Genomic DNA, 17,639 nt, shown 5'->3' on the forward strand with positions numbered 1-17,639 from the left:
TTTTGATCCTAACGCTATAGATAGTTGCGTGATGGCTCGACTAATGATGCGAGCTGCTCTATTGCCTTCATTTTGCTTAGCTCTACTAGAGGACATGAATGATAGCCACTTCATCCGTTGCAATCATCCATTCCTCTCCACCACCACCCTTCAAGTCCACCTAAACCTCAAGGGGTATCTCCAAAGCTGCCGATTCCTTAATAAATCTATTAAGCCCCTTCTCCACCTCACTCCGATGATGAAAATTAAACTTTTATCATGACTATGCAACTTTATAATTAAAAAAAGAAAAAAAGAAAAAAGAAAGAGAGAGAAACAAAGCTGCCCTTCGTTCCACGGTTTGGGCTCATTAGTGTGTTTAGATTGCACTTACATAGTTGTTACCCCTTGTCATTTAGGACTCAAGTGTCCCTAGGTTAAGGGTTTCTTATGATGGTGTATTTGTTTTAAGTCTAGGCTTTTTTATGAAAGGATTGTTGAGAAACCACTCCAGGTCACACACTTCATTTAGGTTTTTGCATTTTGACAACCCCAAAAAGAGTGAGTATCTACATTTTGGTCATTTCCTCAGTGGGTGCTCACTCAATGGTGTGCCACCCTAGACAACTTATACCTATAAATAGTCCGTCACTTCATTCATTCTTCACCACCACCACCATTTTAGTCATTCTTCACCCCTCTTCTTTCGTCACTGCGACACTCTTTCCTTTCCACACCACTGTTGTCTATACCCCTACTAGAGGACATTGCAGTTTGTGGTCACCCTTCCTCTTCTCCTTCAGGCGTTCCACTCCCATCACCTTTTAGGCTGCATTTGAAGGCCTCACCCTTGCTAGCATCATCATTTGACAGTGGGTGATTTCTCTCTCCCATGTGGTGGCATCAGTCTGCTTGCGTTTGGGTCTTCTCCACCTGCCATCATCTTCCATCAGCTTGGCGTTAGCATTCTCCATCTTCAGGTAGTGTCACCATTTGTGTTTGGCTATCTGGAGGCCTTTCCCTTCATTTCTAGCTTGGCATTAGCACTCTCCTTCTTGGTGTTAGTCTTTAGGCACTTGGCCTTAAAATCTTGAGCCCTTGGTATTTGCATTTTGCAGTCTGGGAACATCCTCCACATCTGGCATCATCATCCAGCACCTGGTGTCAGCATTTGGGCTGCTCTCCTTGCATTTGATAGTTCTGACATACTTTGGGATTTGCGTTTGCTGCCCAAGCCATCTCCTTAGCATTGAGGATTGCGGTTCGCTGCTTCGACAGCTGGTAATCATCTTCCTCATTTGCGACTGCATTAGAAGAATGTGATTCACTCCCTCAACAGCTGTCCTTCACCTTCTAGTGATTACTTCGATAGCCCATTGCTCGGAGGATTGCATTTTGCTCCCTTCATTGTGTAGACTACCAAAGGTGCTGTTGCTTGAGTCAGATAGGACAATGCAATCATATTTTGAGCACCGACTCCATTATGTTAGCCTTTCTTCTCATAGCATGATTTAGTGCATCATCACCATGTTCTTCTTGTGTTTCTGAGAAGAACCCAAACTTACATTTCACATCTTGATCTAGAACAAATATTGACATATCTCAATAAGTTTGGAACTCTCAAAGTAAAATGACAATATGAAAGCAAGTGGTTGGTTTGCTGTTTTACATAGCTGTAAATATGAATTACAACTTGAATATTAGTAATATTTGATCCTTTTTTTGTTCTTTTGGGTGCAGGTTGTAGAAGACATTATATTTCTTTCACACTTGATTTTATCAGAGTTCAATTTGTTTTTTGACCAATATGATTTTGGAGCAATCGATAAATTGTATAGCATGGTATGATTATGCCAATTGAGGAACTTTGTTCAAACTTTTTTTCAAGAGTAACACTAAGTGAATAAAGCTTTCCATTTCATGGTGGAGAACAATTGCCTATTTAAATTGTAAGTCAATATGGTTGAAAAAATGGCTTTGCTACTAAAAAACAGCTTTGCAGTTGGAAATATTAAGTGAGATCCTACATGTTGATGTGAAGGGGGATGTTTATAGTTGGTATGTATTCTTTGCATAAATGTGAATAGAAACCTACAATATATAGAGGTCTGTATTATCAAGGTAGCAGATCTTGCTTCTCATAAAATTGTTTTCCTTTTAAGAATATTTATCATTTACTAAAGTCTAAAGCACACCCACGTGTTTTTTCATGACACAACAAAATAGTTGTACCATGAAGACAGCATACACTCCCAAAACTAGCATAAAGGTTTCTCGGATCACTACTTACCATGTCCATGTAGTACAATGTAACAATTGCCCTCAACCATGATACTAAGACCACATTTAGCTTATCACCTATAGATTTGAGAGATGATCTTGAATTACTGGTGACCCATTCCGCCTAATCACTTCTTGGCCATGTGACATTGTCCAATGCATTGCGTTGCATTTCATTTTCTCAATATACCTTGTTTTGTATTCCTTTTTTGTTTCACCTATCGAATTTGTTTTGTGATTAATTTAACTATTGTCATCACCTTCTTTTGTCTCATTATCATTGCCTTCTTTTGTCTCATGGTCCACCTTGAGAGGCATGATTGAGTAGGCGAAAGAGAGGATTTAGAGACTCTATTGCTGCTTTGTGGATTTCTACCAAGTCATTGATACACTTCCACAATATAGACTCCTAACATTGTGGATCCCATCGAACATGATTTGGAGCATCTATGTGTCAAGAAAAGTGAGGGGACAGCATGCACTCATACCATATTAGAGAGAGGCATTAGGGTTTGCGGGGAGAAACATAGTGTATGGCAAGGATTGAGAGAAGAAAACTCAGAAACTCAGAAGAAGACGAATGATGAACATTGAATCATGTTGAGTAAATCAAGTTGATACAATGGAGCAAAAGCTCGAAGTTGATTGCACTGTCCTTTTTGATCAGGTGGCATCAACTATAGGGAATTTGCATAGTGAAGGGAGCAAAACCTAGTCCTATGGGGAGTAGAGTATGGGAGGCAAATGTTGAATGGTGAAGAGCAGTTGTAGAGGGAGCGAAACACTGTTCTTGGATGCTGTCCAAGAACCATGAGCTCCGGAGTGAGAAAATCAGCAGGGCGGCCTGCCTGAGGGCAAAACACAGCACTAGAGGGCCTCCCAGCTGCAAAATGCAAAACGCAGCATGATGGAGTGTAGAAAGGGGACTTGGTAGCAAGGAGGAAGATCCACAAACTACTGTAATGTCCCACTTGCCAGGGGTCTGAACAATAGTAGAGAGGATGAGGAGAAAAGAGAAGAATGACAGATGAATGAATGACAATGTGTGTTAAGAGACAAGTGGGGGGGAGTCATTGCCCTACTTATAGGCATAGATAGTCTCAAGTGGTGCCCTAGAATGTGGGTGCCCAAGTAAATGTGAAACTGGAATGACTTAATGAAAAGAAATGTAGTTAATGAATGGGTTTCTCAACACCCCCTCTCAAGGGTAATCGTGAAATTCAATTGTTTCACTTGGTGTTTTGCTTGGGACTTGCCCAAAGGTGAAATATTTCGGGGTGAAATGCAACGTTTTCAAGGGTGAAATGTTTTGCGGGTACCTTGCTCTCAAGCCTAAAAAGGAGCCATAATAGGTGTGTGTGTGAGAGAAGATCCACCCTATAATCCCAGTATTTCATCCTGTAAGGTAACCTATAGTGAAGAAAAATAGACATGATGAGCTGATAGTACTCGAAACTCAACCTTGGGAGAGAAGCCACAAGCTTTGTACTCCATACCAAAAGGAATACGAAGGCCTAGCAACCAAGCCGTGGTTGAAATATCCAAGGCTCCAAACTAGAAAGAACCCATACATCCTAGGTATCAATGAGAATGGGAATTAGTGGCGGGTGAGATGGCATGGAGATGTCAACCACCTGAAGAAGGTAAAGGGTGTGTGAAGAGCATATGGAGAAGAGGGATCCCTCTGAAGCAAAAGGAATGGGATCGCCGTGTGAAAGAGAAGAATAATGAGCCCCGTTGGAATCCCCCTTTGAGAGAGATGGGAGATTGAGAAACTCATGGAACATGGCCTCTAGAGTGTCGGATGACAAAAGGAAATGCCGTTGGCGTTGTTGAAGAAGGTATTTGGGGCTCCAATGGAACAAAAGCAAAGAAGCTTCGAGAGGTGGCCTCTCAAACTTGAGTAGAAGAGGGAGTGCAGGGAAGGGTATCACATAGAAACTCCTCAATACCCACATTGGAGTCGGTGTCTGTGTAGCTATATAAGGGCGACGAGGAAGTAGGTAGCTCCTATGGAGCCACAAGTAGGCAACAACCTTGAGAGAAATAGCGCAAAATGTGCAAAGTGGTGCTCCAGTGAACTTGAGTGGGAGTCTTTATAAAAGAAGACAATAATGCCACCACAAAGGAAATATTCGGCCAAGTGTGAATAGGCTAGATCAATGAACCAACAAGGCACCTGTATCAGGTAGCATGTGGAAGGGGATCATCGGTGGCCAAAAGCTTGGTCTTTAGGTCCATGTGGAAAGAAATAGGCTAACACTCGGCCATGCCAAATTCTGAAAGTAACTTGGTGATCTACCTTTTCTGGGATATAAAAATGCCCTCTGTTGTCTGATAGATCTCCAAACCAAGGAATAAGTGTAGGATCCCCAGATTTGCTGCTATATCTTTTGAGTTCGATCAACCTCTCACGAGTCACTCCCTATGATAAAAAGGTTATCAACATATAAAATGACCAAGACAGACCTGTCACCCTCAACCTTGTAATGAAGGTTGGGGTCATGATCTGATTGATGGAAGCCCCCTCTATAAGAAGAATCGATCAATTTGCTGGTACCAAGTGCGAGGAGCTTGCTTCAGGTCATAGAGAGCCTTTTGCAACTTGTAAACATGGTCCTTTTTCCTTTGTACAAGAAAACCAGGAGGCTATGAGACAATAAATCTCCTCCTCTAAGATGTTGGGATAAAGGCCCGTTTAACCTTCCGTGTATAGTACATGCACATTATTTAGCTGCACATGTGAATGCATCCCTATGTGCCCTAAGTATAAATACATTTTGTTCTTTGTGTACCAACACATTGTTGGTACACTCATATCGAATAGTACTTTTAATCTGCTCTCTCTTCAGCCGTCACACTTTGACGCTCACCCCTCCTCGAACTTTTGCACTGCATCTAGCTGAGCTCCACCAACTGGTATTAGAGCCACAATGGTTTTCGTAGGCCATAGGTAGTAGTTGCCAATTGCAAGCTCGATAGGACGGCGACAACTGAGATAATGCTTGCTGCAGCCGTAATAGTCTAGCGGGTTGTTGAAGAGCAGGCAGATAGTCGACTGCAATGTGAGACATGCGACAACTTGGTGAGAAGCTAGTAGGTAACACGATTGACCACCAGAGCGCGACTGCACGACGGACACTTGACAGGTCCAAAATGTGGCGACTGTCCTAGGTGGGTCGGGGGTCAGATTGTCGACGTCACCAGGCGAATTGTGATAGGCGCCGACGGGTGATAGGCGCCGGCGGCTTTCAGCCTAATGTGACGCAAAGCTCACATGGACTGACGTCTGTCAGACATGCTTGACATACAGGTCAACGGACTTGTCATCGCGGTTTTCTTTTTTATCAAAAACCATTATTTTCTTCAAAATCTTTTTTGAAACTCCTTCCTCTAATTGGGGATTCACGCGTGAAAGCACAATTGTTAATTCTGTGCAAAATCGAGCCCGAAATTTGGGGCTTTTCCCAGATTTGACCTCATTTATGCATGACATGATTTTCAAGTCTAAAATTGTAGACATTGGGTGTGGTGACCTCAATTAATTTGGGGATTTTGCCAAATTAGTCAGAATTTTACTCTCTTGAGTAAAATTTCTTGGCATTGGATCCCAGAAAATTGGGGCTTTTCATGTATTGATAAAATTCTGCTTAGCTGGGTCAGATTGGCTGACATTTATGCAAATTTGGACTTGAAATTTTGGGGGTTTGTGCAGAATTTGGTAAAATTCTGCATTTTTTGCCCGTGTGGTGGTTGGTTCATGTACAAACAGCAGAGATTTATTACTGTTTGAGGAAGAACAACAGTGTGTTTGCTGGTTCAGCTTGTGCTTTTGCAGTTCAGGGGCATTTACTCTTGTGTTCGCGATAAAATAGTTGCAACTTTTTCCAGTTCAAACATCAAGAGTTTGATGGAAATCAAACGGTTTGATGGTCGTGGCTTTAACCTTTGGAAAGACCGTATGTAGGGCATTTTGTTTCTAAAGGATTGTGAAGATGCTTTGTAGGAAGATAAACCCGCACTAATGTCTGTCTGAAGCAAATTGGGCCAGAGTAAACAAAAAGGTTGTGGCTTACATTAAGATGGGTGTCACTGATGACATCTTGACTGACATTAAGGGTTTATATACAGGTTATGCAATATGGGAGAAGCTGAAAACTACCTATGAGATCACCACACCTATTAATCAGGTGCATTTAATGTGCGAGTTGGTGAATATGCGACTGGATGAGTCAAAGCTTGCAGTTGAGTACTTGAGTGCATTTACAGGCATTTTAAATCAGCTCAAGGATGCAAATTTGGACTTTGATGATAAGTTGAGGGCGATCTTTTTGATCATGACAGTGCTTGACTCTTGGGAGACCTTGGTGGTCTCACTCAGCAATAATCCCAATCTCTCATATGATGGGGTGAGGGGTTCAATCTTGAATGAAAAAATTGGACGTATGTCTAGTGGAGAAGGCAGTAACTTAGCTTATAATGTAAAAGGCAGGGCTGAAAAGAAACATGCAAATGCAAGACAGGGAAACATGAGCAAGAGCAAAGGAAAGGAAAAGAGTGACATTACTTGCTACTATCACTGTGGCTGGAAGGGCCACAAGAAATCTGATTGCAGGTATTACAAGAAGGAACAAGAGAGAAAGAAGAATGCAGGAGATAAAAAGGAGGTTAAGATAGATGCATTTGAGGCAGCAAAAGGCAAGGAAAAAGGCCAATGTGGCCTCCAGTGTAGTCATAGAAGAGCTTTTAGATATAGAGGCTGATGTATTATGTGTAGTTGATTATGATACCCTTGGATGTCACATGCAGGATATGCAGATTACCAAGGTTGATGTGATTGATGCACTTTTGTCAGTTGATGATGGTGTCACTCAGACTTGGATTGTAGACTTTGGTGCTTCTTTCCATGTAACTCCTTGCTTGGAGTGTTTTGCTATGTTCAATGCAGGCAGTTATGGAAAGGTGTATCTTGGAAATAACCATGCTTGCAACATTGATGGGATTGACACTGTACACTTGTCTTTAGACAATGGCAAGAACTTGTGTTGAAAGATGTCAGATATGTGCCTGGCATTAAAAAGAGTTTACTATCTGTTGGTCAGCTTGACTTGCATGGTTACACTACACTGTTTGGTGGTGGTTTGTGGAAAGTGAAAAAGGGTTCCATGCTGATTGCAAAAGGAACCAAGAAGGGCACTTTGTATTGTTTGCACTGCAAAGCCTTGAATGGCAAGTTTCTTGCAGTTGCCGAAATTTGCAGCTACTTGGAGTTATGGCATAAGAGATTAGGCCATATGAGCCAAAAAGGACTTGATGTCCTTACCTCACTGAAGAGGGTTGATGGAAAAGGCTCTAAACTTGACTTTTGTAATGAGTGTCAATTTGAAAAGCAAATAAAAAATTCATTTAACTTTGGTGTCTCTCGTAAGTCCAATGTCTTGGACTTAGTGCATTTTGATGTATGCAGTATGCTTGTGAAATCGTTGGGTGGTGGTGCTGCATATTTTGTCTCCTTTATTGATGATTGTTCCAAAAAGATTTGGGTATACCTGTTGAAAAAGAAAAGTGAAGTGTTTGCTGTTTTTAAAACTTTTCATGCTTTTGTGACGACTCAGATAGGTAGAAAGCTGAAATGCTTGCGAATTGATAATGGGGGCGAGTTCACATCTATTGAATTCAAGTCCTTTTGTGACTTGCATGGAATTAAGAGGGAGCTTACAACTCCTTACAACCCTTCTTCAAATGGGGTGGTTGAAAGATATAATGGGACTTTATGTTAAAGAGTGCGGTGCATGCTGCCCATTGCTAATCTCCTCATGAATTTTTGGGAGAGGCACTCAAAATTGCAATTCACATTTGCAATTGCTCTCCAAACATGTCCTTAAATAATGGCATCCCTGAGGAGGTTTGGTCTAGCAAATCGGCCTCATATAACCATTTACGCATATTTGGTTGTGATGCTCTTGTGCATGTTAGAGATGAGCTGAGGAACAAACTTGACCTAAAATCCACCAAAGGCATTTTCATGGGCTATGGTGATGAGGGTGAATTTGGCTACAGAGTGTGGTTACCTCAGTCCAAGAAAATTATTTGCAACCGTAATGTATTGTTTAATGAGGCAAAATTGCTGAAAGGTACTTTAGCCTCAAATGAAGATATAAAAAAGGTCAAATTTCAGAGTTTGCAGCCACCTATTACTTTGGAAAATGAGCCTCATGGTGCTGTACCATTGGCTGAAACTGATGATCAGCCGGTTATTTTGAACGAGATGATGATGGACAACAAATAGAAGCACAAGGAGGTCATGGACAGCAAGATAGACTTGCTGATTATGAAAATGCAAGTGCTGATAATGAAAATGAAGGTGCTGTACAACATGAATAGCATATTGAAAATCGCTTACAGCAGCCAATAAATTCTATAAATGCTGAAATTAATATAAATTCAGATGTAGACCGAATTCTCGAAAATGTTGATCATTGGGTACGCAGGTCTACATGAGTAAGAAGGCAACCACATAGGTTTGACCCCTCCTTGCATTATGTGATGCTTACAGATGAGGGTGAGCCTCTTACATACAAAGAGGCCAAGTCATGTGAATTTAACAGTAAGTGGGAGCTAGCTATCCAGGAAGAGATTAAAGCTCTGTATGCAAATGATACTTGGGATCTTGTGTCGTTGCCCAAGGGAAAGAAGTTACTTCTAAACAAATGGGTGTACAAAGTAAAGATAGTTGATGGGAAACCCAAGTCCAAGGCAAGACTGGTTGCCAAATAATATATGCACAGAAGGAAGGGATTGACTTCCAAGAGGTCTTCTCACCTGTTGTGAAGATGACTACTCTACATGTGCTTTTTGCTCTCACTGCTGTATTGGACTTAGAGCTGTATCAAATGGATGTAAAAACAGCTTTCTTGTATGGTGACATTGATGAGGAAATCTACATGAAACAGCTCGAGGGCTTTGTAGTTCTTGGAAAAGAGCAGATGGTGTGTAAACTAAAATGTAGCTTGTATGGGTTGAAGCAAGCACCATGGCAGTGGTTCAAAAAGTTTGACACTTTTATGCTATCTCATGAGTTTACACGCAGCCATGCAGATCATTGCTTATACATGAAAAAGGATACAGATGGTAGCCTCATCATACTTGTTTTGTATGTGGATGATATGTTGCTAGCTAGGAAAAGAAAGACTAGCTTGGATTGTCACAACTCTATAGAAACAAAATTTGTATCCTTTTTTATTAATTTGTCTATATAATGAATTATTAAATTTGTTTCCTTTGCACTAATTAGATATAAAGAAAAGTGCATTGGAGCTGGCCACTGATGAGTGGTCACAGGTTATGGTGGATCCACGCGGTGGGTTAGAGAAAAGATAGTTCACACTTCCACCTATATGGCCCAATTGGGCGCCTGTGACCAGAACTCACGCATATCAGGGTTAGACTCGCACACAGAAAGGATTGATGCCTTGAAGAGTGGGCTAGATCCGCCAGAACAGACAGTTACAATCAACAAGATGGCATGATCATGAAATGCTTGTACAATGTGCATGTGTGGGCTGAAAGCTTGAAATGCACATTTCTTTGCATAGGAAAGCCACATGAAGATTCTGATACTGTTTTTGCGATGTACATGGAAAAAGCTTTCATATGACACCCATATGGGGGGGTCCCTAAATTTTAGGAGGTCCCTAAATTTTAGGAGCCTCGAATTAGCCTAAAAATGCTAGTCCTAAAAAATAGGGATGTCATTCTAAAAATAGTAAATTCTGTACTCTGACTGTGCTTACTAAATTTGATTGTTTCTATTCTTGACAGTATTCAGCCCAAAAAGGAAGGCCATAGAGAAGAGACAAGTGTCAAGACACTTGTCACACAAGTTTCCAAGTGTCCCACCACTTGTCACATCTTATGACATGTGGCTGGACACTTGTCTTGTGCTACTCCACTTTTCCCTTTTGTACTAGCTCTTCCCTCTCCTATAAATAAGAGCTCGTTTTTCTTCATTCAACATTATTTTTCTTTGCTGTAAACTCATGTACAGCACCCACAGATAGCCAAAAACTGACCCCATCCATCCCCATCATTATCCCCCCACTTCTCCATTATCAAATTCCTCCATATTCCCTCTTCTATCACTGCTGTTTTACAGGACAGCTAGCCTGTAAATTCATTACAGCACCTCCTTCTCGAGCTCTTTCTTCCATTTTATCAACAAGAAGCAAGCCCTATCCATGTACTGCTGATCAACGATGAAGAAAGGCTGATTTCCCCTCTTTCTTCTCTCATACTGTAAAGAAATCAGTTCTTATCATTGAATAATAGATAATGCATGTGTGTTTGTACATCTTTGTATGATCTTGTGAGAGTGAGAATTACTTCTCCTCACTCTCAGGTTGATTGTAACTGAGCTCTTCCCTAAGGAACTTGGGTTGAGCAAAAATGCATTCCTTCGGGGGGGGGGGGAGGGGGGGGGGGTTTTGCCCATCTTCAACTCTCAATCTTGTCTCCATTACTTTTACATTTTCATGGTTGTAATTTTGTCAGTAATTTTCATTTTCAGCTTTAAAGTGTTCATTCTCTTTTATATTAAATCTCGAAAACAAGCGAATATCATAATTGTTAAGCATACTACGTTGTTCGGGGCGTTTACATGGATGCTTTCAAAAATCAGCTGAAATCAGCTTTCTCCATGAAAGATTTGGAGAATGCAAAGCATATTTTGGGCATGAGGATTCGTAGAGATAGAATGCAGAAATTTCTGTTTTTATCTCAAGAAAAGTACATTGAAAAGGTACTAGATAGATTTAACATGGCTGAAGCTAAGCCTTTTGGGGTACCCTTACCTCCTTACCTTAAGCTTAGTAAAGCAAATAGCCCAAAAGAAAACATGGAAGCAAATGCTATGAAGGGAGTCCCTTATGTATTAGCTTGTGGCTCTCTTATGTATGCTATGGTTGCCACTCGTCCAGACATTGCTCATGCAGTGAGAGTTATTAGCAGGTTTATGTCAAATCTTGGCAAAACACATTGGGAGGTTGTCAAGTGTATTCTTCAATACCTAAAGGGTACACAAAGAAAGTGTATTTGCTATGGGTAGGATGCACTTAGTTTGCAGGGTTATTGTGATACAGACATGGCAAGTGACTTGGACACTCGTAGGTCCACCAGTGGGTATGTCTTTACAATTGTTGATAGGCTGTTTCTTGGTGTTCTAGGTCGGAGAACATTGTTGCACTGAGTACCACTGAAGCTGAATACATATTAGCTACTGAAGCTTTCAAGGAAGTTATATGGTTGAACAGACTTGCAGAGGATCTTGGCATGTCTATGGGTACTGCAGTTTTGGGATGTGATAGCTAGAGTGCTATGTATCTGGCTAAGAATGCCATGTATCATTCATGCACAAAGCATATAGATGTGCCATATCACTTCATCAGACAGATTCTAGAAGATGGTCAAATCACATTGACCAAGATTAAAACACAAGACGACCTTCCAGATGTTCTCACTAAATGTGTAAGCAAAGCTTAGCACAAGCATTGCATACGACTAGTGGGAGTTGGTTAGAGGTTCACTTTGGACCTTTAAGTGGGAGGTTGTTGGGATAAAGGTTTGTTTAACCTTTTGTCTATAGTACACACACATTATTTAGCTGTACATGTGAATACACCCTTACGTGCCCCAAGTATCAATACATTTTATTCTTTGTGTACCAACACATTGTTGGTACACTCATATCCAATAGTACTTTAAATTTGCTCTCTCTCTTCAGCCGTCACACTCTCACGCTCACCCCTCCTCGAACTTCTGCACTGCATCCAACTGAGCTTCAACATAAGATGCCATTCAAAAAGATAGACTTGACATCTATCTAAAAAGCAAGTCAATGGTGATGAGTGACAAGAGCCAAGGTAGCTCGAATAGTGGACATCTAAGCCACAGTCACAAGTGATGGTTGTTGGGTGTAAGTTCCTTCGTCTCTATATATATAGTCATATGGGTGTGAACACACTCTTATTGTACCCTAACATATAAATACATTCTTTCATTCTTTGTGTACCATCACAATCTGGTACACCTATCTCTGTGTTCACTCTCTCTAACTCTCAACTTTGCTGCCCCCGCGCCTCTATCTTGCATTCCATTGCACACTCTCTCCCCTTCAAACTGGTATCAGAGGTGCAGGTAAGGTGTGCGTGCTTCCAGGAGCCCGTGCGAGACATCACCAGTGCTTTGCTCGCGAGGAATTAGCAAGGCGTCATCTCTGCTAGTCAGGCAGGAGCACGCGTGAGAGAGGCGACATTGCTTCAGGCTCGTTTTTGCTTAGACTGTCACCAGACAGGTCACGCACAGCCTTTGCAGGCCAATGCAGGTCAGATCGTCACTGTTTTGAGACACGTGTGTTGCCAGGACAGACAATCGACAGTTCCCAGCCACAGGCGACAATATGCACAGTCTCGTTTTTGCAGGTAGCAGCTGATTCTGGTCAGTGCAGCAGTTTTCACCACTTCTACCATGTTAGTGACAGCAAGGGCAGTCACAAACAACAGGCGGTAGCTCACGAGGACAGGTGTAGGCAGATTCGTCAGGCAACAGGTACGCGAGATAGGCGGCTGGTCAACGACTGGTGCGTCGTCATGTTATTAGCGCATCCTTTGCAGTTCAACTTCTTCTTTCCTGCGTCTCTCTTCTTCAGCCTTCTTTGACTCTTTTTGTGCCTTCTGCAAGTTGGCCTTCTCCTTTTTTGTCACTCTCTCCCTAGCTTTTTGTTGCCACTTCTGAGGGGTCTTCTTCTTTGACTTTTTAAGCCCTCCTTGACTGGATTGTGTCTCACGTTCTTCCTTCTCACTTACTATTCCCTTGCTGGACTATTCCTGCTCTCTTGAGGCGGTGTCCTCTCGGGTGTCTCTCTTACTTCTTCGCCTACCACCTCTCCCATTGCCTCTTGGATGAGGGCTGTTACTACACCAAACCCTATGAAGAAAGCTTTTGAGGTAGGTTTCTTTCTTTCTATTCCAGCTCTTTTGATGTTGGGGATTCTTTGTCGGTTGGCTTGCTCCCTAAGACTAGTGCTCTAGCAGATTGGTTGATTGTCTTCCGCACATAGCCATTCTAGTTGATCTAGTCGAGGTAAATGGGTTGCCAAGCTCCCCAATAGAGGCTCTCCAATCTTGTGCATAATTGAGGTATCTGCGTCAGAAATTGCAGAGATTGTGCGCGTTTAAATTGGGGATTTTACCAAATTTAGTGAAACTTTACTCATTTGAGTAAAATCTCTCAACATTGGACCCATAAAATTTGGGGCTTTTGCTGTATTGGTGAAATTTTGTTCAACTGAGTCAGATTGATTGACATCCGTGCATAATTGGACCCGGAAATTTTGGGGCTTTTGCAAAGTTTTGTGAAATTTTACTAAATTTGCCCGTTTTATGCTCTCCGAAACATATGTTAATGCAATTGGGGCAGATTTGATAGTGAAATTTTTGGGGCTTTTGCTGAAATCTGTGGATTTTGGCGAAGTTGATGCGTGAAACACACTTTGGGAATATTGCTGAAGCAATCTTGTTGCCATAAGTAGAGTGATTTGAGCATTTTTATCTCCCGCTTGTGTGATTTTGGAGAAATTGTAGAGATTTCTTGGTGTTTTGTGTATCAGAAGTTGATAAAAGCACATATGTATGCAGTACACATGTTGGGCAGCTCCCATTGAGTTGATGTATTACTGATTATTCATGTTGCAGCAATCTTAGTGATCATTTACAGATCTGGGATTGTTGCAGATGTATTTTTGGTGATATTGCTGAAGTGGGAGTTACTTGGCAGTGATATATGCATTTAATGTATGCTGAAATTGTAGTCATATTGCTGAAAGTCATTCGTTCTACTGCTGTACATGTACTTGGACTGAATCTTGCTATTATTTGCTGAAAATTTGGGCTGAAATCAGCTGAATATTCAGCTCAGTGATGTATGCATATAATGTATGCTGAAATTGCAGTCATACTGCTGAAAGTCATTCATTCTACTGCTGTACATGTACTTGGACTGAATCTTGCTATTATTTGCTGAAAATTCGGGCTGAAATCAGCTGAATATTCAGCTCATTTTCGTTGTCATAAATTGCAACATTGAATTTCTGGTGTAGTGCTGAAAAATGGCTGCAAATGCTTCTAGCAGTTGTGACACTAAATCCCTCTTTGAAATCAAGAGGTTTGATGGCACTAGCTTTGACTTGTGGAAGGATAGGATGCAAGGCATTTTGTTTCTTAAGGATTGTGAAGATGCTCTCTTGGAGACTAAGCCTGCAGCTATGACATGTGGATTGGGCTAGGCTTAACAAGAAGGCCATTGCATACATTAAGATGGCAGTGTCTGATGATGTACTTACAGACATCAAGCGTCTTGATACAGGTTATCCTATATGGAAAAAGCTTAAGGACACTTATGAGAGTACAACTCTTGTGAATCAAGTGCATCTTATGCGTAAACTTGTGAACATGGAGTTGGATGAGTCTAAGCCAACATCTGAGCATTTGAGTGATTTCATAAGGGTTTTGAGTCAGTTGCAGGACTTTGGTTTGGTGGCTTTCGATGATAAATTGAAAGCTATTTTCTTATTGATGACTTTGCCTGACAGCTGGGAATCTTTGGTTGTGTCACTTAGCAACAACCTCGCTTTGACTTTTGATGGTGTTAGAGGTTCAATTCTTAATGAAGAAATCAGAAGAAAGTCTAGTGGTGAAAGCAGTGGCTCAGCTTATCATGTAAGAGAGAGGTTTGAAAGAGGGGTAATGCAGCTAGTAAAGGCAAAAGTAGAAGCAAAAGCAAGGGCAAACAGTTGGATGTCACATGCTATCAATGTGGGCATAAAGGGTATAAAAAGCCCGATTGCCGGTACTTCAAGAAATAGCAAGAAAGAAAGAAACAAGGATGATAAGAAAGATGATGACATCTCTTCCTCAAAAGAAGTTGCAAAGGCAAATGTTGCATCTAGTGTGGTTATTGAAGAGCTTCCTAACACTGAAGAGGTACTTGTTGCAGCCTCATGCACTGATGTAAACGTTATGGCAGCATTAGGTGATATGCACATCACCAAAAAGGATGTAATTGATTCTTTACTTTCAGCTCATGATGGGTTGTCACAATCATGGATAGTGGACAGCAGTGCCTCTTTTCATGTTACCCCCTCTTTGGAGTTATTTTTTGAATACACTGCAGGTTGCCTAGGCAAGGTTTACTTGGGTAATAACTATGCATGTGAGATAAAGGGTGTTGGCACCATTCACTTGGCCCTTGAAAATGGATCCCAGGTTCTCTCCTCTTTAGGGAGATTTGATGTAAAAGGATCTGGTTTGGAATTTTGTAATGATTGCTTTTATGGAAAATATGTGAAGTCTCCTTATTACTCTGGTGTCGTTAAGAAGTAATGCTCTTGACTTAGTACACTCTGATGTGTGCACTATGTCTGTTAATTCGTATGGGGGTGCACGATACTTTGTTACTTTCATTGATGATTTCAGTAGAAAGTCATGGGTGTATGTACTTAAGAGCAAAAAGGAAGTGTTGGATGCTTTTAAAAAGATTCATGCTTTTGTTACCACACAGAAAGGGCTTAAGTTGAAAGCTTGAAGAATAGATAATGGGGGTGAGTGTCTCAAATGAATTTAACAAGTTTTGTGAGATGTATGGCATTAAGAGGGAGTTGACAACCCGTTATAATCCTGTATCAAATGGCGTGGTTGAAAGATATAATCACACACTTTGTGAGAGAGTCAGATGCATGCTATCCATAGTTGATCTCTCACAACAATTTTGGGGAGAGGCTCTTAAAACTGCAGTTCATGTATGCAATCGCTCTTCCAATCGTGCATTGGAAAATGGTATTCTTGAAGAGGTTTGGTCTAGCAAACCTGCTTCATATGACCGTTTGCGTGTCTTTAGTTGTGATGCCTTTGTGCATGTACCTGTAGAACAGAGGACCAAACTAGACATGAAATCCATGAAGGGCATCTTCATGGGATATGGAGATGAGGGAGAGATGGGTTATAGAGTTTGGCTTCCTCAGGGCAGGAAGATAGTACGCAGCTGAGATGTAGGATTTAATGAGGCAAAGTTGTTAAAAAATGCTACACATGGTGATCTTGACAAAAAGAAGGTTAAGTTTCAGCATGAACAGCCAGCCATTCAGTAGCCATTAGCTGAAAGCTCTATCCCTTTTGATGCTGAAAATGAGCAGCAACCTATTGTGCTACAGCCAAAAGATCATGGACAGCATGTAGATGCACATGATAAAATAGGACAACGAGAAGAACATGTTGAAAACATATTATAGCAGCAAGAAAATGCTGAAAATCAGCCACCTGGTGATGGTATGCACATTTTTCAGGATGCAGGCCCACTGTTTGATAATACAGATCATTGGGTGAGAAGGTTTACACGTGTTAGAAGGCAGCCACAAAGGTTTTAGCCATTTTTGGATTGTATTTTGTTGACTGATGAGGGTGAGCCTCAGACATTTAAAGAGGCAAAGTCATGTGAAAACAAGAGAAAGTGGAAGCTTGCTATGTAGGAAGAGATGAAGTCTCTATGTGCAAATAACACATGGGAGCTTGTACCTTTGCCCAAGGATAGGAAAGCTATTCTTAATAAATGGGTTTACAAAGTGAAATGTATTGATGGGAAGCCAAAGTACAAGGCCTGGCTGGTAGCTAAGGGCTATGCACAGAAGGAAGGCATAGACTTCCAGGAGGTCTTTACACCAGTGGTGAAGATGACTATGCTCCGTGTTTTGTTTGCTCTCATTGCATCCTTGGATTTAGAGTTGGATCAGATGGATGTGAAGACTGCTTTTCTTCATGGTGACTTGGATGAAGAGCTGTACATGAAGCAACCAGAAGGATTTGCTATTCCTTGAAAAGAGCATTTGATTTGTAAGTTGAAACATAACTTATATGGGTTGAAACAAGCCCCTAGACAATGGTATAAAAAATTTGATACCTTTATGCTCAGCTATGGATTTAAACGCAGTCATGCAGATCACTGCTTATACACTAAAAAGGCTGATGATGGAAGCCTTATTGTGCTGGTTTTATATGTGGATGACATGCTAATTGCAGGACAGCACAAGAGTACTTTGAATGCTCTTAAAAGGCAACTAAGTTCAGCCTTTTCCATGAAAGATTTGGGGGAAGTTGAACACATTTTGGGCATGCACATTAAAAGAGATAGAGGTCAGCATTTATTGTTTCTCTCACATGAGATTCTCAGAGCTCGATCCCACATGAGATTATCAGAGCTGAGTTGGGGGCATCACCCATGGTGGCTGAGGCCTTGGTTCAGGCAGTGACTTTCATACATAGACTATGGGAGCTCCC

At 41.3% G+C, this 17,639-nt stretch overlaps 1 protein-coding gene across 2 annotated transcripts in view; it reads left to right on the forward strand.

Moving 5' to 3' along the window:
* Positions 1 to 17,639, forward strand: part of LOC148017761 (ARM repeat superfamily protein) — a 132,115-nt gene that overhangs the window by 41,179 nt on the left and 73,297 nt on the right. The window contains exon 2 of one of the 2 annotated variants that reach the window (XM_087661915.1): positions 1,720 to 1,821. The exons of the other annotated variant lie outside the window; for it this stretch is intronic. Within the exon in view, the coding sequence (XP_087518041.1) occupies positions 1,720 to 1,821 (102 nt within the window). The remainder of the gene's footprint in view (positions 1 to 1,719; positions 1,822 to 17,639) is intronic. 2 annotated transcript variants of the gene reach the window in all.

This window comes from Lygodium microphyllum, chromosome 21 (genome assembly GCF_053477565.2).
Source record: "Lygodium microphyllum isolate KBCC chromosome 21, Lygodium_microphyllum_v1.1.10, whole genome shotgun sequence".
NCBI classification, from domain to species: domain Eukaryota; kingdom Viridiplantae; phylum Streptophyta; class Polypodiopsida; order Schizaeales; family Lygodiaceae; genus Lygodium; species Lygodium microphyllum.